The 21,406-nt window shown below is 51.1% G+C and overlaps 1 protein-coding gene across 2 annotated transcripts; it reads left to right on the forward strand.

Moving 5' to 3' along the window:
• Nucleotides 1-86: 86 nt before the first annotated feature.
• YWHAG (tyrosine 3-monooxygenase/tryptophan 5-monooxygenase activation protein gamma) lies at nt 87-20,241 on the forward strand. Of its 2 annotated transcripts, none has more exons than XM_050908928.1 (2): nt 87-296; nt 19,532-20,241. In XM_050908928.1, the coding sequence occupies exons 1-2, from the start codon at nt 201-203 to the stop codon at nt 20,177-20,179; spliced, it is 744 nt and encodes a 247-aa protein (XP_050764885.1). In that variant the 5' UTR covers nt 87-200; the 3' UTR covers nt 20,180-20,241. The 2 variants fall into 2 exon arrangements, with proteins under 2 accessions (XP_050764885.1, XP_050764884.1); XM_050908927.1 differs by having other exon boundaries at nt 87-287; nt 19,523-20,241.
• The last annotated feature ends 1,165 nt before the right edge of the window (nt 20,242-21,406 follow it).

The raw sequence follows: 21,406 nt of genomic DNA on the forward strand, positions 1-21,406 counted from the left end.
AGGGGGTTGTGGTGGCCCGCGGCGCGCGCACAGCACCGGGTGCAGCCGCTGCCGCCGCCGTCGCCTCAGCCGCAGCAGCGCCAGGAGCCGCCGCCCGCTCGCCCTCCTCCCGTCGCCGCCCTTCCTCATCCTTCTCCTCCTCCTCCTCCTCCTCCTCCCGGAGCCCGCAGCCTCCTTGCCCTTCCCCCGGCCCCGCGAAGATGGTGGACCGCGAGCAGCTGGTGCAGAAGGCCCGGCTGGCCGAGCAAGCCGAGCGATACGACGACATGGCGGCCGCCATGAAGAACGTGAGTCCCGTCCCGTGTCCGTCGTTCTTCCCCCCTTCGCCCCCCCCCCCTCCCCCCAACTCGCCCCCACCCCGTCGGGCCCGGGGGTGCGGGTCCGCGCTCCCCTCGCCCTTCCCGTGCTGCCCCCCTCGGTGGGCGGTGGGCTCGGTCGGGGCCGGGCTGGGCTGCGGGGGGGGCCGCGCCGCGGGGGGTGTGCGGGCCCCGGCCCTTCGCCCTTACCGCCCCCCTCGTCGTCCCTCCGTGTGGCTCCGGTCCTTGTGCTGCCCCCGACACCCCCCTCCGCTGGGTCCCGCTCCCTTTGCCTTTCCCCGCCCAGGGACACCCTGCTCTCTCCTGACCCCCATCCCCTGCCTTAGAGCCCCCCACGCATCCCTCTCCCCTGCTTTGCTGTCCCCTACTCTGCCCCACACGCCCTCTCCCCTGCCCTAGAGCCCCCACCCTGCCCCACGCATCGCTTCCCTGCCCTATCCCTTCTCTCCCCCCACACCAGGCCCCTCTGCCTGCCCCACGCATCCTCTGCCGTGCCCTCATCCCCACGGCTGCTCCCTGCCCTGCCCCAGCGCAAGGGGCAGAGGAGCCAGCCCTGGGGTGCGGTGCTCCCCGGGGGGTCACGCCGGCTCAGGGGGTGCCAAGCCCCGTTGGGCGAGGCTGCGGGGAACCCTGCGCGGGGGGGGGGGGAAGAGGGGGGGTGCGTGCTCATCTCTCCCCGCTGCCGAAATACCCCCCCATCACTCCCGTGCATCCCTTCCCGCGCACGGTCAGCGAGGCTGGTGTGTGCTCGTGACCCCAAAGATCGGGAGCCCTTTCGCTGCCAAAGCTCTTATTTTTACTGCACTTGGTTGGAGATTTATGAATTGAGTCATGTTGTATTCATTTCACGCTCTTAAAATAAAGACTCTGCATATAGCAGGCTGATCTGATTTGTGACACTGAACGCTCCCCTTCAATACTGACATTTTGACAATATAAGAAGGGAAAAAAAACCATATCTCTGATCTGATCTTGCAAACAAAGCAATCGTGGGAGGCAGGATCAAGTCATTCCAGAAGATTCTGCATTTGTCATATTGCAGAGAGGCTAGACTGGGTGGAGGGAGGGAGGGGGTGCTTTAAAGGGGAAAACTGTTCTTTATGTTTGTCTTCTTAGTCAGGTCTGAACCTTTGCGAGGAGCTGGGGTGTCCTCCCTGGCTGATGAAAAGTGAATGCTGATCTAGGAATGTCGCAGTCTGCCGTGGGTGCAGCTCTGTTTGCCCATATTGCACCATTTTGTCAATAACCTTGCATTTATCAAACAGACAAAACTGTCACAGCCCGAGAATGGGGAGGGAGGAGATGTCTTACCAAGAAACGAAATACGGATAATCAGAACAAGATATTATCATATTAAACCAACCGGGCTATTCCTCTGCTGCACTATGGCTTTTATACCATTTTCTGATAACGGCATCTATTCATTTTAAAGCAAAGCCTGCTGTGTGAGCAGATCCTACAGCTCATTTCCTACAGATAATACAGCCGCTATGACAAAGCCAACAGGGATATGCCTGGGACGCACAGCCGTGTTGCAGTATTCCCGCTGGGCAAATTTCCCTAGCCTGCTTACCCAGGCTCGGTGTTTAAACCGAAGGCGTTGTTAGAGATTATATATGTTTTTTTCCTTTTAGTGCTTACTGGCCCTGGTGAAACAGTAACCCGGGCTAATGCCGCTTATCAGTTGCCATGTAGTTTGGCCATAAGAAAATGATTCACAGCAGGAGTGCTGACGCCTCCCGTGATGGCAAACAAAAGGCAGAGCTTTGTTCTTCATTTCGGCACGATGCTGCCCAAACTCCGGCACGGTCGGTCCGGCGGTGATGGGCATGTCACACTCGGTTATCCCTGTCACCGTCCTGTGTGCCGCCCATCCCCCAGCTCCGGTTGTGCAGGAGGCTGATGACCTCGCACTCATTTCCGTAGCAACGCCTAGTGATGTCATACGCCATGGTCCAAGCTGCAATGCACCCAGGTGGTAGCAGAGAGCATGCGGGCTGCGTCTAGCTAAGGTGATGCAGAAGCATTCCCGTGGTCGTCGCCGTTTTGTCTCCTGCCCTCTAAAGCTAGCCGTCTGCTTGCTTCCTTAACACCGTGCTGAGAAATGCCGGATGGCTTTCCTTTAAAGCCTGATGTGGTAATGATGTGCATAAAAGAGGGTCATTTTCCTGCAGCTGGATCTCACCGTTGCATTTTGGTGGTTGCCTCACAGGTGGTGACATGGCAGCCGGGCGCATTGTTCAGCAAGCCTCAGCCCTGCCTGCTCGGGAGCCTGTGCTGAATGGCTATTTTCCAGGTTTAAAATGGAAATGGTGTACTGGGGCTCTTCCTGTGTGCTGATTTGCCCAGTGCTGCTTGCCACAGTGATGTACTGGATCACAATAGTTTCTTCCAAATAATATATATATATATATATATATAAGTTCTAGCTCCTTCCTTGCTGCAAATGCCGCCAGTGCCCCTGATTGGTATGTGCAGTCGCATTGCTGCTGCAGGAGCAGGACTGCTCCTTCAGCCCCCAAATGTGACAGATTTACTGGTAAAACGCAGCAAACAGTCCCTTCACCTACTGGAGGGAGCAGAAGGTGATGCTGCACCAGGAAAGGGTGAAGGGCTGGGCCCGTTGGTCCAGGGTACGGCTGCGTGACCTTGGTCATGTCCCTTGTCACCTCAGTGCTGTTGGGGGGTACAGTCAGCCCTCTAACGTGTTGGAGAGCAGGAGAGCTCCCCGCTGGACCCCAGGGTGGTGGCCGTGCCTGCTGGTCAATGGGCAGGTGTTGGCCTTGGGCTTGGGCTTGCCATCTGAACCGATGCTGTGCCCAAGCAGCACCAGCGGTTTCCTTCCTAGCTCGCTGGGGTTTTGCCGCCCGCAGTCCCTGTGGTTGAAGCGAGCTGCCTTTTTGTCTGGTTCAGCTCCACAAAGAGTTTACCATCCAACGCAGCGCCAGGGCTGTGGATCGATATCCATTAGTTGGGGAGCAGCGATGCTGGTGGAGCCCTGCCAAGCCCCCGGTGGGTGCTGCCTGGGGAGCAGAGCACATGCCTCCCCATAGACCTTTAGGGTGGGGGGATGCGCAGGTGAACAAGCAAGATGATTGCAATAACTTTTGCAGGAAATAAGTTGCCTAAAAAGGGTGGGGGGAGGATTATTACATTGCACCTACCTATCGTGTCGGTATGGGACCATATGGCAGAGTCCTTGAGCTCACCTGAAGGTCCCCTGTGAGGGGAACACCTGGCTACTTGACTTTGGGGACCCAGCCTCTGCGGCGGGGCCGTGGCTGTGCTGTATGTGGTGGGTCCATCAGCTGTGGTGGTGGTGGGTGTGGAGGGGTGAACGTTGGAGATGCTGAAAAGCAGATGGCTGCTGCCCAAGCTTTAGACACAACTGGCTCTTGGTGCAGTAAATGGCCATTGTGGGTGGAGGAGGAGAGCGAGCGTGGGGAACCGCAGGGCTTCCCTAGCGTGGGGTATGTCGGCTTCTGCCATGATGCTCACCAGCCTGGCAGGCTATCATCCTCCACATCCAGTGACCAGGTTGGTGCAGATAGTGGGGATTCACGCAGATAGCAGGCTTGCCCTTGGAAAGAGGGGGCGTAACACAAATCCCTCCTATCTGGAGAGTCCCAGGGGAGTGGAGCAGGGATGATTAGCTGCTTTCTGCTTCACAGCGTAGACGAGACAGAAGGGTGAGGTGGAAAGGCATCTCCAGGAGGAGTGCTGGGCAGGCCATCTGTGATGGTGGGAAGGGAGCAAGGAGCGTGAGCTGCTGTAGTAGCACTTCCCAGGGGGGCCGGGGAAGGCTTTGGAGAAACCATTTCCAGTGCTGAGGTGGAGAGGGTATGTTGGCATCTAATGACTGCAGCGATGCTCTTGCCGCCGCCGCCCCTTGTGCAGGCATCTTGAATGCTGCTCAGCCTCGTGGTGCTTTCTGGACCACTGCAATATGGGGCTGCATGGCTGCATGCTTCCCGGCCTGCTCTTACACTCAGAGGAGCAGTCCTCTCACCCTTTAGCAGCGAGGGCTTGCTCAGACCTGAGTGATGGTGGTGGGGGTTTGAGACAGTGTGACTCAGGAGCAGGGCTTCCTTCCCGGAGGTCCGTGGGGTCGGGGCAGGATGACTGCTGTCGGGAGCTGCCGTCCTGCCATGCTTCCGACCTCGTAACGGTTCATGGCGTGGCTTGTCTCTGCGTAAATTGGCCTCAGGACCTTGTAGCGGTAGGCTGTTGCACATCTGCACTTAAGCTGCGGACAGGTAGCAACGTGCCCTGTACGCAAGTACAGTGGGCACTGCACACATTAACTATATTAACTGGTGAGTCTTCAGCAGCTCAAGCTCTTAGAAATTCCCCTTTAAGCTCCTGGTAAGTCTTTAAGCTTTAGGAAGAGCCACTGACTTGTGAGACCATGCTGGCTTTCTCTGTTGGCCAAGTGTAACAGCCAGGTGTGGATTTGATTAGAAATAGCTCTTTTTGAACTAAACGAAAATGATATTGAGACTGTGATGGAAAAAAATAGCTGTTGAATCCTCTGCAAACGTCTGGGGTACATGGAAACAGTAAAGCTCTTGGGCAAGGGCTCTGCAAGAGCCCTTAGATGTTTTGGGCTTAGCCAGTAGATCTTTTGGATGGTGGCTAGCCCTGAAAGTGCAGAAAGGTTGGTGGGAGTTGTCTTGTTTATTCCCCCCCCCCCCCCCTTCTTTCTTGTGCTGCTTCTTGTGGTTAAAGATGGGTGGCTCACAGGAGACTTTTTTTTTTTGGAACACGAAATAAGCTTCATAATATGTATAGACAAGCCCTATCTGCCCAAGCTTTGTTCACCAGCTGATCCCAAAGCTGCTTTCTGGAACAGACTCTTTGGGCACTGATGATGTGAACTTGGGCTTGCTGGAAGCTACAGGAACAGCTACAGGAAGGGCAACCACAGAACTTCAGCTCCAAAGGTGTTTTCTGAATTGAAAACTCCTGCACCTCTGGAGCATATGCACTCTGTTCTTGGCTTGTCTCATCTGAACTGGATGATGTTGTTTGGCATCCTCTTAGCAGTTCTCATGAGTGTGCTGGATGGTGCTTGCAAGAGAAGTGAGGGCTATCCAGATGATTGTGTTGTATCCCTCTGCTTCCTACCGCTGCGTGATGGCTGGCACTACCCATGGCTGTTGTCTGGGATCTGGATTGTAATCAGGGGAGATGAGGAATGTGCTTCTTCCTCGCCTTCTGTTGCTGATAGAAGGAAGATTTTCCTTAATTTAAGGATCCCCATCATATTTTTTTCCTCTGCCCCATCTCTTCTTCACTGTGTATTACTGAACCACTTCATTTTAACCTGTTTTCATTCTTGTGTCTGGGCCAACATCATTAGAGCTGGTCAGGAGCATGGTCAGCTTGGCTTTCTGGGCAGGAATAAGAAGTCTCAGCCTCGCAGAGCTTAAGATCAGGGAGGTGGAGTAAGAGTGACCTGATGGTCCCCAGTAGCCCATGGGAAGGCCAGGGCTGGACCAGGGTTTTGTTCCCAGGCCGATGGGTGACCCCAAGCCCCTTCACAATCATAAGTACAAGGATTTTCCGAGCCTGATATTTCACTGCACCGCTCCATACTGGGGTGTCACATGCTTGGAAGAAGCAGTTAGGACTGAGATGGAGAAACATGTCTGTGCACAGGGTGGTGCATAGATGGAGGACTCCAGCTGTACCAGCAAGCTGCTCTTCTGCCTCCTGCTGAAATGCTGGGATGGGATGGTTTGTGCAGTTCAGGGTGGGTTTAAACTGTGCCGATGAAAGGACTCTGCAAGGGTGAAATGCACATGGCGGGAGCTTTGTCAGCTTGTGTGGTCAGGGGCCTCTGGTATTGTACTGGTGAGCAGTCACTTAACCTTGGATACAGTCTTCTGTCTTAAATTTCTAAAGAATTTGTGCTCCCTTGGGTTCAGTAAACGCTCTGGGACAACATGAGTGAGCACGTGCCAGCTGGCCTGTCTGGGTGTTGTGGAATTGCAGATTTGGGTAGGGTGAGGCATTGAGCGTGGAGATCTTCACGCCACAAGGCATCAGAAAAGATGAGATGTGCTTGTCATGTTTACCATTGTGATTGATGCATACCTGTAGTTAGGAATTGATCTACTAGCTGTGACTCTTGAGGATACAAGAAGAAATATGTCTCAGGGTGCAGCTGATGGAGCAGGGGCTGGGAGAGGAGAGTGGTAGCCATGACTTTACATCTGGAGAAACCTCCATGGATGGTGATGCATCTGGCAGGCTATAATGCATGAACTCTACAACCGAACTCTTCAGCTTCTATTTTGAGCAGCTTCATGCCAAGTAAACCATATGCAAACGAATGCATAGAAAGTTGTGTGCAAGGGTACATATTTAGGAAAAATAAACAGTCCAAGCTTTTGTGTGTCCAACTGTCAATGCTGGAGTAACCAGCTGCTTCTTGGGAGGTGGCTTTGTCTGAGCTCATACATGCCCTTGGATGCGGAGCACTGCTGGACTCGTTGGTGCTGCTTCTCTCTCTTGGCAGAGGTGAGTAGCGTGTTGGGAGCTCAATACCAGTCTGGCAGGGAAGAGCAAAAAGGACTGTCAGACTAGTTCAGACTAGAGCTAGCTGCTCGGTGTATCCCAGCCAGACACCAGGCTGTTCAGAGGCAGGTATGGAGGAAGAGAAGGTTGGAAAATGCCTACAGTCTGACCCGAGGCAGCCTTTCCTCGTACGGTTGGTGTCTGGGGCATTTAGGACTCTGCAGATCTGAAGCTGCTTTCTGCTTTTCTGCCCAGTTCTACCTCCTGACCTGTGACTGACAGGGAAATGTGAACGCATACTGGAGTAACTGTGGTAGAAAGCACAGTGAAACAGGATTTGCCTGGCTTCCCGAGCATTTCTCCGTTGACAGTCTTGATAGGATGCAGGCATCATCTTCCACTTCACCATGGCAAAGCTATGATGCAGGGCTTCGGTTGTCTCTGGATAGCTGATGCACCCTTGATGCTTTCAGGTGTTCTTCTATGCTTCAGTGCTCTGCAGCTCAAGATAGCTTTTTCCAAAGCTAATGCTGTTACGAGTATTTTTGTGCTAACTGGTTTGGAGCCAGGTTAGACCTTGTTTCCTTTGCTGTCCAGGCCTTTTTTATTTCTTTCTGGAAAGTTGAAAGACTTAACCAACTTCTGTTCTTCACTGGAAAGGTAACTAACCTAACTTGTCCTTGCCTGAAGTCTCCTTCCTATTAGATTCATGTGACTGCAGACAAATGGCAACCTGATGTCTGGAAAGCAAAAATTTCATGAATACTGTAGCAAGTATTTACTTGATTCAGTTCTGCAAGCGATGGTCACCGCTGGAAAGTGATAGCTTGGAAATCCGTTTTAGCACCTGCTAAAACAAAAGGGAAGTAGCTGTGAATTTTTCACTGTACTGGTGAAGATACGGTGGTTTTGTCTTTTGACCTCTGAAACCTTTGGCTTGACTTCAGGATGCTGTTCAGATAAATAGCCATGGCCAGTTTCACGCTGGTGGTAGTTAGATAAAATGCTCTGCCATGGCTGCTGGCTGCCAGGCTCTGGCCGTGCTCCTGCCAGCACAGCTTTCAGTCTGTGCAGATGGGGGAACACTTCTTCTCCCGTGGAGACAAAATGGCTTTGTGGGAACCCAGCCCACAGCTTGCACAGTGCTGTCTGCACACACTGTGCATTTACACATGGGTGGTGGAGGACCCGCAAGATGAGTGAGGCTGCGAGGGAGCATGGCAGTGCTCTCCTGTGCAGGATACAGGCGGTGCACCGGCATTGCTGAGGTCCCTCCTGGTCTCTGCTTCTGCCTCCTCCCACCTTCCCGCCCCCCCCCAAAGCAGAGCAAGCTTTGAGCAGCTGTGGGGGACTTCACAAATCTGCACTTGGTCTGGAGCAAGCAGGAAAGGGGAAGGATACGGACCCACGACCAGCTGGCTGGGGGGGTTGTGTAGTTTGGTGGTGTGTCATCTCCTTGGCTGGGCACAGCCAGTGCTGTCATAGCCAGCTTTCTCTTGTTCGTTCCCCTGGCTGCTTGATCTAATGAGCAAAGTCCCTCCTCCCATCCTAAAATGAAGGAAAACGGTGACAAAAGGACTTTCATTCTGCTCTTTAAATTTCCTTTTTTTTTAAGTAAGAGGCCTGACTCCTCTCTCCAGAGTCCAGATGTCAAGATGTTGGATTGCTACCCGTGGCTCTGGGTGGGGAGCCTGCCTTGGGGAGGAGCTCGGCAGCGGGATGGCTTTGTCCGGCTTCTGCAAGTGCACAATGACAGCGAGCCCGAGCTGCGGTGTCTCGCCAGCCCCTCCGGTGGGCCAGAGCCCCCGGAGCTGCTGGGGCTGGTGGAGCGCAGGGCTTGATGTTCACCCAGGAGTCTCACCCTGGTTGCAGTGCCCATTTGCTTGGTGGGATCTGGAAACGCTCAGAAATGGTAAATTCTGGAAAATGGAGCTGAAATGATGAGGCAGCAATCCTCAGGCTGCAGGAAGCACCGATGAGACTGTCTCTCAAAAGCAATGCCTTGGTGTAGCTGGTGAAACAAAAGCCTTTGTCTGCCTATTTGAGTACAAACTTCCCGCAATCTCAGGTTTTTCTGTGCTAACCCAGATTTAGTCACATTTCAGAAATGACCCAGCACGTGCTCGATTAGCTATTAAACAAACCTGATTTTTGGCCCAAAAACTAGTGATCTAGTGACCAAGGGCAGTGCATTAGTTAATAGCAGTAGGACAGTAACTAGAGAACATGTCACTGATGATGGCATGAGATTCCCTTAAAGTGATCCCCAGATTAGGGATTAGAGTACTGAATGTTTTTCTTCTATAAAGGAGATGTTAGAATTGAGTCAGTCTATGGGTGTTTGAGGCAGCTGCACTTGGACAAACGCAAGTCTGCAGGGACTCAAAGTACAAAACATTCCTTAATTGTTTGCAAATTCCCTCTGCTCTTGCTGGATAGGTTGGCTTGCTTGGGATGTATCTTTGCTTACGTACCAGGCAAAGCTACTTGGCATGTCCGTATGCTTCTGATTCCTCTCTAAGACGGTTTCAGCAAGGCTCTAGAAAAATACCAGTGAGAAGTCTCGGCTTCAGTGTTAACGAGGCTGCTGATAGACATGTTGTTTGGACAGTTGTGGTGCTCTGCAGCATAAAGTTTATTAATAGCATACAGCACAGCAACAGCTTCTCCAACTACTAACAGATACACTCGAGAACTGCTGTAGGAGATCTGCACTCGTAAAAGACTAATGCTTAGTATTCAGCAGTGAATGAGAACTTGGGGAAGATTAACAGCCTTTGATTTACGCCCAGCTGAGGAAGGCATTGGAGCTTTGCCTGTTTATGCTGTTGGGCTTTGTTACGTGGGATGAATATTTCATTACCTTGAAGTTGGGAGCTTGGCTTCTTGCATTTGGTGGTGTCAAGATGTCAGCGCCTGAGGGGCTCTGTCACCTGTGATGAACTGAGATCAAATCTGTGGTGGTAGTCCCTTGGGCTTCAAAAGAGGGCTGGGAGGAGATAGCTGGAGCCAGGCAAGGGTAGTTAAACCCACAGTCAGATCTAGAATAGTAGTGACTCTCCTCGTAATTTAAAATTGGCTGCAGTGCTCCAGAAAGCTGCCAGAGCAAAAACTTGACTTTCTGTTCTGCAAGTTCATTTAAGAAATTAAATAAAATTGTCTTTGCTAGAGGTGTGTAAGATCAAGCCTGAAATCCCTGAAGCAGTGGGAGGGTAAAGTACATCTGGAGGGATAATAACCTTACTCGCTGATGCGGAAATTAAACCTATTGTGGAGCTGGCATGCTGGAGTCCACCTGGGTGTTCTGGAAAGTCTCTTGCTTCATCTGGTAAAACACCTTTCAGACACTGGAAGAAACTGCTGGTTCTGCAGACCAGAAGACCTAGAGCAAAAATCTTGGGGCTTTTTTTATATTTCCAGAACCTTGCCTTGATGTGCGACAAGCAGACTTTCCCAAAGTGTTTGGGGTAATGACACGAAGCGGTTAAAAACTTATGCGCTAGCTGCAGGGAATTGTTTGCATGGTTGCAGCTTCTCCCATTTCATCCTGCTGGAGCAGCAGCTTGCCAGCTGCCATGGCAGCAATGGCTCTGCCATGCAGGAGGAAGCCATGCAAGCGGCCAAGAATTGCCCAGTTCATCCTGCTCCGGCAGACCTGGGAGCAGGCTCGCTCAGCAACCAGAACTTGCTCGCAACCTTTCCCAGGGTGTCCTGCCCATGGCACATCGTCTCTCCTCTCTCTGCTTGGCTCAGCTGACTAGAGGTCATGGGTACAGCATAATGCTGTCATTTTTTTGAGCCCCTGATTAAGGACAAGCCCTTGCACTTGAAGCTCCGGGGAGGATTTGATGATCTGGTGGCAGGATACTTACTGCCTGGCAGTGGGGCTGGAGGTGAGCAGGAAAGCACTAATATCTGAGCCAGATTAGTACTCTTAGAAGCTGTGAGGTAAGTCTTTAAGCAGCTAATGCTCCCAGCAGCACTAAACACCCTCCTCACATGAAGCTTGGTTCATATATCTGGTGCGTCCCTGCTTACGTGCTGGAGTCCCTGAAGTCTGTCTAGTTTGGTTTTGTTTTGCCATAAATTGGAGGGAAAAAAAAGCCAGTCTTCCCCTATGTTGACCAAGTCTTAAGACTCTAGAAATGACCAGTGGTCATCCCATGGATGGCTGCTTCAGCTGAAAAACCTGTGAGCGGATGGACTTTTTTGAAGAAGAATAGTGCTTGAATGGAAAAAAAAAAAAAATCAAGTCTTTAAACTTGTACAGAAATGCTGTTGAGGAAAGAGCTGCAGTTATTCTTCAAGACTTTTCAACTCGCACCTGGAGAAGTTTAGTGCAGCCCAGAAGAGCCTATAGAAATCACTGAATTGTCATTCTGCTTTCAAAAGGATCTACTCTGAGCTCCTAAAACTTTTGCCGTGCTCCAGGAGCACATCTGAGCTCCCATGGCAGTGGCATGCTGTGGCACTGGTCTTCCATGTGCTTTGCAGAAAGCTTGGAGAAAAGGCGTATCAGCAGGGAAGACTAAATAATCCAGGGCAGGAGAGCTCCCCAGGCTGTTGGCTGACAGAGCAGGGTGGTGATCTTGGGCTGCTGCTAAGGTGCTTGCAGAAACGCAGAAGTGGGCAGATGATGCTTGCCAGCCTGCCGTATCTTGGGGAAGGAAAAGCTTGGCATCCCTTCTGTTGCTTTGTAGTTAGCAGGCAAAGGTGCTGGTATCCCATCTGCCAGAGACGGTGTGATGAGCCCTGGAGTGACAGTCCTCTTAAATGCTGGGACTGATGTGGTTCGACTTGCTGCTTTCTCCATCTGGTGGCAGGAATGCACGAGACCAACAGACATTGATTATTTTTCCCAAGAGTTTTTAATAGGTACGAGGCAGCTAGTGGCAGCAAGACAGTGAAACAAGTTGTCCTACGATCAATTTTCATCTTGTTTAATAGCCTGTCTTTCGGTAAGGCTAACAAGAATCAGGGTGTTAATAAGGAAGACAAGAAGAACTTGGGCATAATTCCTTAATGGCTCAAAAAGCAGATCCTAGCTATAGGAGCAGCTCCCTGCTACAAGACTGTGCAGTGCTAATTCAGAAATGGTTTGTAGCTCTACGCTGATGCACTTGAAGAGCGTACACGATGCCCGTGCTGGGAAGCTGGGATTGTTCCTTCCAGCTGGTTATTGCGATGTGTCTGGGTTGCCCTCTGTCAACTCAATAGCCGTGGCAGATTGCAAGGTCTAATAACGTGCCTGGAAGGCAGGCGGATGTTCCCTTGTGCTTGCCTTATCTCAAAAGCTGCAGAAGAAGCTCGTGAGGCAAATCGATGGCACCCAGGTGTTTTGCAGCAGGGAAAACTTGAGCCGTTAGACCAAATGCTGGGACTGCAGTGCTGCAGATAAGGGGTGGTACATGAAATGCTGCTACCAAATGCAGAATAGGAACAGCTCAGAGCTCTGCTGTTGTCACTGGCTTTCTTGCCTTGGCTGCCTTATGACCTTTTACATGCAGGAATGACCCAAGTAGTTGAAACTTGCTTTTTTTCTAGCTGAAATCCATCGGAGCCAGACTGAAACTGGAGTAGATCTGCAGGCTCCAAGGACTGATCAAACCTGTGTGTAGTGTGATGAAATTCACTTTGGCTTAAGTAGCTGTTAAGCTACAGAGGCCAATGAAATAAATGAGCTCTTAGTTTTCACATCTCCCTTCCAATTTGAAGACTTTGTCTTGGGTGGTTCAAAGTCGCCTTAAATAATAAAGGCTGCAGAGTGGGATGAAAGCTGCTGTTAACTGTAGGAGCACGCAGAAATCCTAATCAGTGTCTGGAGTGCCTAAGTAGCCTCTGAGATCCAGTTATGCTACAAGCAATAAACGATCTTACTTTGCAGACACGGTCCTTGATACACTCGGAGCAATTTGAAATAATGGCAGAACCATTCCATGTGCCTTCAGCCGCTGTCCTGCGATGAGAGCCAGCCCTGCCGGCTTGAAAAACGGGAACTAGCATATGATTATTCATACTGAAACAGTCAAAGGAGACAGCAGTGGGGAACTAACTTCTGCCCACAGCCTGCTTGTGCTTTTCTGGTCTTGTCTGAGATGAGAGGAAGGGCTCGACCTGCAGCCGAAAATCCCCCTGGCCACGCTGAGATAAAACACGAGCAAAGAGGACAGCGGAGGGGGTCAGCGAGGAGAGAAGTAGTTATGGTGTGACTTCCACTTTAGAAGTATGATATGGGGCAGAAGGCTAGAGTACAGGGGGAAAAAAGACTCAAACCAGTGAAATCTGGTAAGAATTTAGATTTAGGTCTAGTTTAACACACGCCTACTTTGTGTCAAAGTAGGACAGTGCTTAAGAAAAGCATCTTTCTGACTGCTGCGATGGTGTCATAGGACAGCTCGCTCTGGAGCGCACAAGGAGAAGCTGTTCTTGATAGGTTGTGCGACATCTAGTCGTGACTCTAATCAAGCCACCGGGCAATGGTGACAATTTAATGTGCTTGAGGGCAGCCATTTCTTCAGAAGCTAGATGTAGAGTGAGATGGGGACAGAAAAACCAGGCAGTCTCTCTGGCATGTCGCTTCCCAAATGACAGCAGTTGGGCTGCTGAAGGTGGTCTGGTGCTTGCAGACGGGTGATGGGGTCCCACCAGGAGACAGTGGCTAGAGATGGTGGGGGGGAGTTGGCATGGCTGCAGGTAGTCATGAACATTTATCAGCTGCTTGAGCCTGAAGTGGTTGCGTGCCGGTTGCTCCCCTTGCCAGTTGCTTCAGACCAAGTAAGCATTCCAGTGGTAGGACTTCTGGCCAGAACGTTATTGCAAAATAGGCACATCTGCCTTTTAAAAAAAGAAATGGAAAAGGGGACCTTCAGGCCAGATCTCAGTTTGACTAACAAGCTGCATGTGAAGGAAAACAAGGCAATTGCTAGGGTTTCTGTTGAGAGATAACATACTTAATTAGATGGTGCAGAAGCTGTAGGTAGAACGGAGGAAACAAGTGCTGAGGAGATGGCTGTTGTGTATCCTGGTGGAAGAGGAGCTCTGGTGATGTTCAAAAGCTGTTCTCGGTGGACAGTTTGAGGTTCTCATGGTTCTCTCTCTCTCTCAAGGAAAGCTTGGCTCCTTCATAGATGTCTTCAGGGACTCGGGATCTCTTCTAGGCAATCAGAAAAGCAAAAGTGTTGAGCCTTATAACATGGATTAAACTGTCAAATGTTGATGGTATTCCCCAGGGAAGTCTGCTCAGCTTGCTCTGCTGTATGCTTTAAGATAAGACATCAAAGCTAGGTAGGAGCCATAAATTGGTGGGCACTTAGTTATAAAACTAAGTGAAAATCCATGTGTATAAGGATAAGCAGGTAAAACTAAATCCTGTGATGGATCTCCATTGCAGCTGCTGAAGGGTCCTCAAAAATGATTATTTCATAATGTACTCAGAAATTATTACTTCAGACCTACTGATGCAGGGTGAGAAGTGGGGATAAGAGTCCTGGAATAAGCCCCCGTAAGCAAGCTAATCTGCCGCTGGCTGGGAGCAAACCTCCCCTGTAGGTCTCAAAAAAGCCTGCTAATTAGGATGCTTCTGGAAAGAAGGTGCAATAGGACCAACCGTTGGGCTTTTGGAGAGCATGGACCTTGACATTAGGGTAAAATTTTGTGTGCTCCCTGGCTTCTCCGCATGAGGCTGAACCTTCCCCTGGCTGCAATGTGATACTTGAGCATGCCGGGAGCCTGCCAGGTTTTGGACAGAGTGCTGAGTCAGAGCTCACAGCTGTAGTAGAGAAATCGGGAGAACCTTCTCTGAGATCATGCTGCCTCTGAAGAGCTTTGTTGCAAATCAGAGGGCTTTGATTTGTACAAACCTCTGGACTCTCAAGCAGTAGAAACCCTAAACTTCCAGTAGTTTTTCTCCAATGGGAACTGTTGGACTATCCCTGTGGCTTTAGGGCACTTGAGTCTTGGTGGTGCAGACACTGCACCCTCAAAGGCTGCAGGAACTGGTGAGACTGGAACTTGGCAGCGTCCTCAAGCTTGGTGATGGAGCATGCCTCCAAGCCAAAGCCTGTCAGTGTAAACTCCTCCATGCCAAGCCCGGTGTAGACCTGCACTCCCTGGCTCGGTGTCTTCTCCCCTGCTTCTGCCCTTGGGCAGGGCTTCTGCCGAGCACAGGGCTGCCTGCAGCGTGTGAAGGGTCTGGCTCCTGGCACGTGTGTCATGTGCTGTGACAGGGCATGGGGGAAGCTCTTGCAAGTAAGACCGTTGCCTGCAGACTAGCAGGGAACTGAGAGGTGCCACAGCTGAGGTCTCCTGCTGCTCTGCATCAGTAAAGAGCCAGTCTTGTGGCTGGGCTTGCAGGCTGAGCTTGTTTAGGGGGAAGAAGCAGAAAGGAGGGTGCAAAAGGTCTTTTTTTTTTTTTTCCTTTTTTTTTTCCAGAGTAGCTAAAAGGCTTGCACCTATCAAGTTTCCAGCTGTGTGAGCATGTGGACTAGCTCTTTGCACTTGGCTGTTTATGCCACGTGCAAGGCTTGACTCCGTTTTAGCTGCATGCATCTCCTGCCCCACCTTCCCCCCTCTGATCTACAGGGGCACAAGGGTGGAAGGAGGCTTGACAGTTACTGAGATTTGCAGTGCAAGTTCTGCTTTTCTCTGCTGTCAACCAGGGAAGTAAAACTCCAAAACTGTCTGAGCTTCCCAGAGAGCAGGTCGACTTCCAGCCAGAGGCCGATGGCTTTGTGTTCCTGCCAAGCCCTCTTAATGCCAAATTGAGATTTTTCTTTGGATATTTAAAGTCTCTAACTCCATGTAACAGTACTGGGAATGACATCAGGTGGCCTAATGCTCGTAGGATTGGTCTGTATGTGAAGGTGTTGCCCTTCTTAAGGGAGGTGAGACCGCTCCAGGGTCTGAGTTAAGAAGGGGGGAAGTTCTGGTAGTATTAATCTGGATGCTGGAACCAAACATTATCAAAAATTCTCCGAAAGGGCTCGTAATGTGACTGCTGCAATCTAATCCAGGCCTGATGCAGGATATTGCCTTATTGATGTTACATCAGAGGCGTTCAATGCAATGCTATAAATGAAGTATATCGGAGCTTGCTGTTTAGCCTCTGGCTTGATTGAACTCACTTTGTGTTGGTATCCTGCTGTGTAAGGAAAAATCAGCATTTGGCTGGCCAGCACAGGCTTGCAGTGAAGGCACAGACCCGCATCCACTTGACAAGTTGCTGCAGCGGTTTCTGGATGGTCTTCTGCTGGAGATGTTCACCCGTACAGTGCTGTTGGCAAAAGCAGCATGACGGTGACTGTGCAATTCCATGCTGGAGTGCAGAGTGTATCATGGCAGAAGACACCAGCGCAGCCTTCGGCAGTGCGGTGGGGCAGGCAAGCGGGCAGCAGCGTCTTAGCTGTAGCGCTGAGACGTGGCAGGCAGGTTCTGGGCAGACCAAGAGGCAGGGATGATGGCAGTTCTCAAAGGCAGCTTAATCTGGGATATGTCTTCTCCACCTTCCAGTGACTTTCTGATTAAGGCAGCTAAGCGTACCCTTGCTGTCCGATATCCAGTGTCCTGGGCATCTTGCATTTTCTTCCTGCTGGGAATGCAAGTGCCAGATGGTTTTCCTTTCTTCCTCTCTCGGCTCAGTTGCAAACTGAAATACGTGTGGGACTGCAGCCTCCTGCCTTCCCTGTCCCAGTGCTGAGGGATACGGTCCCTGTCTCCGGCCGTGTTATACCTTTGCTGTTTCTCTGTGGTGCATCTCTGCAGTGCTCTGCCTTACTGGGAGCCTGGGTACTGCTAGAAGGCAGTTACATGGTTAATGAGGCTCCCTTTCTGCTTTGATAAGTTCCCTGTGAGCTCCCTGGAGGAATCTGCTTTCTCCACAGGTGTACCTTCCATCTGTCAGTGAGCTTGTTGAAAAGATTTTGACAGGCAACTTTCTTCCATAATCCTTAATAGCTTCGAATTTAAAATGTTTATGGCAAAGCTAATCCTACGAAACTCCCTGTAGTTTTAATAAATCTGTCCTCCAGCAAGACTCTTCTGGTGAGAGGAGGTAAATCTAGTTCTTTCTGCAGCGATAAATATCTGCAGAGTCGGCTGTGGGGCAGCTTTAAAGTCACCTGCTTGGTCCGCACTTAAAACTGGTGTCTCCGCTCAGAATGCGTCTCGCTAAAAGCAAGACCTCATGTGGTTATCAACCTTCATAACCAGTGTCAAGACAGAAAACTGTTGGAGTCAGCAAGTCTCTTGTAGTATGGCTGTTGATGTTGGACACTCCATTTACAGCTGGAAGGTAAGAGAATAAGTCAGGCTGGGATTTCTGGATGTTTCTAGTCCAAATTCCCTTACTCAAAGCAGGGCAACTTAGATGGGACAACACCCTGAGTAACCTGATCAAGTTTTGAATATCTCCAAGGATAGATAATCCATAAGGTCTAGGGCAGGGGGACACCTTCATTGTGCTCCAGTATCTTTCAAAGATGGCTTTAACCTCACAGTATCTTTATGTTTGTGCAGATGTCACTCAGAGGGAAGAATGGATGGAGTCATTTTGAAGTTAAGTCCTGTAAAAATACAGACACCTAGAGACCTCTGAACTTAGAGCGCAGGGCAGGCTGGAAGCAGCATATAAACCACTTGCCAGGGATATTTTAGCACATTGCAATCGGGCTGCGTGCAGGGCTGAGCCTCTGCCCCGGCCCCTCTGCGGGAAGCAGCATATCACACAAAACCCAGGACTGTGTGGTTAAACAGTCGCCGTTAGCCTGGCTGGGAGAGGTGGGATGTGGGTTAGTCTCCTGGCACTGGGAGCTGCTGGATGGTGTGGGCATCGCGCACCCTGCTTCCCTTGGGGCGTGGAAGCTGGGAGCTGCCCTGGCATGCTGCCCCGTGCACCTTGTCCTGTATCAGTGGCAGCTGCTGATAGTCACAGGAGATTCTGGGCTCTATAACGTGACACCCATTTCCCTGGTCCCTCAGCCATCTTTTACCCTCGACACAGAAGGCAGTGGTGCCTGGTTTGCACAGTAAGACCCTCTCCTGTAAGGAGATGGGCTGTTTGCTGGTTCCCCTGCCAGGCTGCAGAGCATCTCATGGAGCAGCGCAGGTCCGCACAATAGCGGGAAGTGGGAGTGGAGGCTCCTCTTGCTGCCTCTGCCTTGAGGAAAGGAGTAGAGGGGGTCTGGGTCAGAGACCAGAGTATTCTGCTTGCTGTGTGGGAAGCTAAGGCTTAGCTGTAGCTTGATTTTGGGAGAAGACATTAGCCAGACCATGGCTGAACAGCTGCAAGGAGAGCTGCAGGCAGGAGCGGATGTTGCTGGAATGAGCCCGTCAATATGGTATAAGCAAGGACCTGGGCTGGACTATCCTACACCTTCCAGCATGAGCCCTTGGCCTCCTGATCACCACCATAAATGTGGTTATCTAGGCCCAGAGCAAACCTTGTCCTTACAAACACGTGTGAAAGTGACTCAGTATTTGCAGAAGCTTTTCACATCCAAACCATTACCTAATCCTTGTGAGAAGTGACTGCCGAGAGGAGGCTTGCAGGTTCCTGCGCTGCTGGCCCCCCTTCCCACGCAGCCATACCCAGGGTGTGTATGTGGCGGGGCAACGTGCCCCTGGGGGAAGGGGGCAACAGCGATATCCAGGCTCAAAGTGCCACTTGGCAGCTGTAACTACCCCAGCTGAGTGGCTGTGTGGAGCAGCCTGCCTGCCGCAGCATCCTGGGCTGCTGCACCCGCTCCAAGGGTGCAGGGACCCACGTACGGGGCACGGCATGGAGTCAAGGGGGATGCGAGCCCTCCCCGAGCTGCCTGCTGCCAGTAAGGCAGGGTGGCTGGTGCAGCAGTTGGCCGGCTGCCTCGCTGTTGCTGGAGGTGCTGCCTGGGTGGCTTCAGCCAGCGATGGGGTTGCGGGAGCTGGAATGAGATTATTGCAATATCAAGTGTGGTGCTTCCCAGTAACTGAACCGGCCGAGATGGCGTTTGGCAGCCCGCTTGTGAGATGGCTCTGTGCTCCGTCGTCTCCTTAAGCTCTGTTGCCGCAGCGTGTGAGGCAGGTAGAAGTGATGCTGTGCATTAACACTGTTATCCTCAATGAAGAAAATCCTGTGTGGGAAGAACGTACTCTTACCATGTGAGCTTTTAAGTCCTTATCTGTGCAGATACCTTAGGCAGCTGTAATTTTAACATCTAACATATTCTTTAGGCATCTCAGAAGCATGCCCTGTGCTCATGGGAAACGGAAAAGATGAACACCCCGTAGCTATGGTATTGTTAATCTGTGTGGCTAGCTCGTAGCCCTAGACCATCTCCACCCTCTTGCTTTGACTGTCCCTCTTGCCTGCGTCACGAAGTCTGACTCTCATCCCGCAGGTGAAAGGCGTCTCTTTCCTAGAAGATTTTTTTCTCATTCTGGAGAACGCTGATCTTTTAAGAGATGGAGAATACCTCAACTAAAACCCAACCCGCCCCTTTTGCTGGGGGACTGGACCGCGGCGTGATTTCCCAGCTGGCTCCCTCTGGGATGGGAGCAGATGCTGGATGACAGAGCAGGACTTTGCGAGCCGGCTGCCTTCTCCTGCCTCTCACTAGAGATGCACGGGAACACCCGAACGTGTGATGGGAACATCAAGTGACTGGGGCTTAACCCAAGTGTGTCTCTTCTCTCTCCCTCTCTCGATGCAGGTGACGGAGCTGAACGAGCCTCTGTCCAACGAAGAGAGGAACCTCTTGTCTGTCGCCTACAAAAACGTGGTGGGGGCGCGGCGCTCCTCTTGGCGAGTAATTAGCAGCATCGAGCAGAAGACCTCTGCTGATGGGAACGAGAAGAAGATAGAAATGGTGCGGGCCTACCGTGAGAAGATCGAGAAGGAGTTGGAAGCGGTGTGCCAGGATGTGCTGAGCCTGCTGGACAACTACCTGATCAAGAACTGCAGCGAGACGCAGTACGAGAGCAAAGTCTTCTACCTGAAGATGAAAGGGGACTATTACCGCTACCTGGCCGAAGTGGCCACTGGCGAGAAGAGGGCGACCGTGGTGGAGTCTTCGGAGAAAGCCTATAGCGAAGCCCATGAGATCAGCAAGGAGCACATGCAGCCGACCCATCCCATCCGGCTCGGTCTGGCGCTTAACTACTCGGTTTTCTACTACGAGATCCAGAACGCTCCGGAGCAGGCCTGCCACCTGGCCAAGACGGCCTTCGATGACGCCATTGCCGAGCTGGACACCCTCAACGAGGACTCCTACAAGGACTCAACGCTCATCATGCAGCTCCTCCGCGACAACCTAACGCTCTGGACGAGCGATCAGCAAGACGACGACGGTGGAGAAGGCAACAACTAGACCCCCCCGATGGACTGGCAGCCGCACGCTGATGCTAACTACTGCAGTCTTTATTTTTTTCCCACGAGTGGGGGGGGGGTCCAGGGGTGGGGGAGGGAACGGGAGGGGACACCTTCCCAGGGAGGCCCCCCACAACCTGTCTTTGATTGCCTCGTTGACATTTTTGCCAAAACACCACTAGTGGAAGTCAGGCTGGCTGTGCTGGTATGGAATAGCAGCCTCACTGGCATATGGACTGTTCTGTAGATTATTAATACAAGTGGAGCTGTCTTTAATTTAACTTTATCGCTAGAAATAAAAGGGTTTTAAGACGAATTTGCGTGAATGGAATGGCCCTCGTTTTTAAGGAAAGCAACGCAAAAAAAAAAAAAAAAAGGGAGTTCTGTGGTTCCAGTAAGGCTTCGTGCGTTTGTTTCTTCAGTCCAAGTGCCGTGTGTCCGTACCACGTCGCGGGGCATCTCTCTGCAGCGCTCTGCCTGGCAGGGCGTAGCTTAAAATCCCCAAATTGAGAAGGAATTAAGAAAAATAAAACTAAAGAATTCGGGGCTTGCAAAGCCCTGGGATTTAGGCCATCCAATCTTTTTTTTTTTTTTTTCTTTAAGATATTTATTAGGGTAGCTTACAGTATTAACACTAAATTGCAGTTTACAGTATTTCTACATTACAGCCATATGACATCAAGCCTTTGATTGTCTGTTTTTTCTTTTGCTAGTTCTTTTGGCTTGCCTTCCTGATCAGTCCTCGCCTGTGGACTGGCTTTAGCTATTCTGTGTCGCCCAAGGCAAGAAGACTGCCCGCCCGAGGAACATCAAAGCTGCTCTAGTTTTTTGGTCAACAGCTTAACAGGTGCTTGGCTAGCGGCTGTTTCAACTATTTTAAGTCCACAGCAAAAGGTTTAAGAACTTAATTAGACAAGGGGGAAGTGTTTAAACTTAAAATGCCACTTAAATAAAAAATAATAAAAAAAAATAAATAAAAAAAAAGAGCATTCAGGTCTGTATGTCATGTACTGTGTTTGGTATTTCAAAAGACCATCCTGATTTAAGGTGCCACAGCTGCTTCCTCAGGGATTGCACTGCCATTTCACTCTGCCTGACTTTCTCCCACTGTACCATGAGGTTTGTCAGCAGATCTCCGGCACCCAGGCTCCCTTGTTTGTCACCAGGGAAGCCGGGTGCGTTTTCCTTTCTCCTGGGGAAGCTTGTGGTGTAATGAGTGAACTTCAGG

Source organism: Gymnogyps californianus, chromosome 20 (assembly GCF_018139145.2).
Source record: "Gymnogyps californianus isolate 813 chromosome 20, ASM1813914v2, whole genome shotgun sequence".
In the NCBI taxonomy this organism is placed as follows: domain Eukaryota; kingdom Metazoa; phylum Chordata; class Aves; order Accipitriformes; family Cathartidae; genus Gymnogyps; species Gymnogyps californianus.

Excerpts from the sequence above, each read along its gene's own strand:
- YWHAG (XM_050908928.1), top strand. The coding sequence starts at position 201 with ATGGTGGACCGCGAGCAGCTGGTGCAGAAGGCCCGGCTGGCCGAGCAA. Across the intron at positions 297-19,531 it reads CCATGAAGAACGTGAGTCCC|CTGAACGAGCCTCTGTCCAA; the intron begins GTCCCGTGTCCG and ends CAGGTGACGGAG.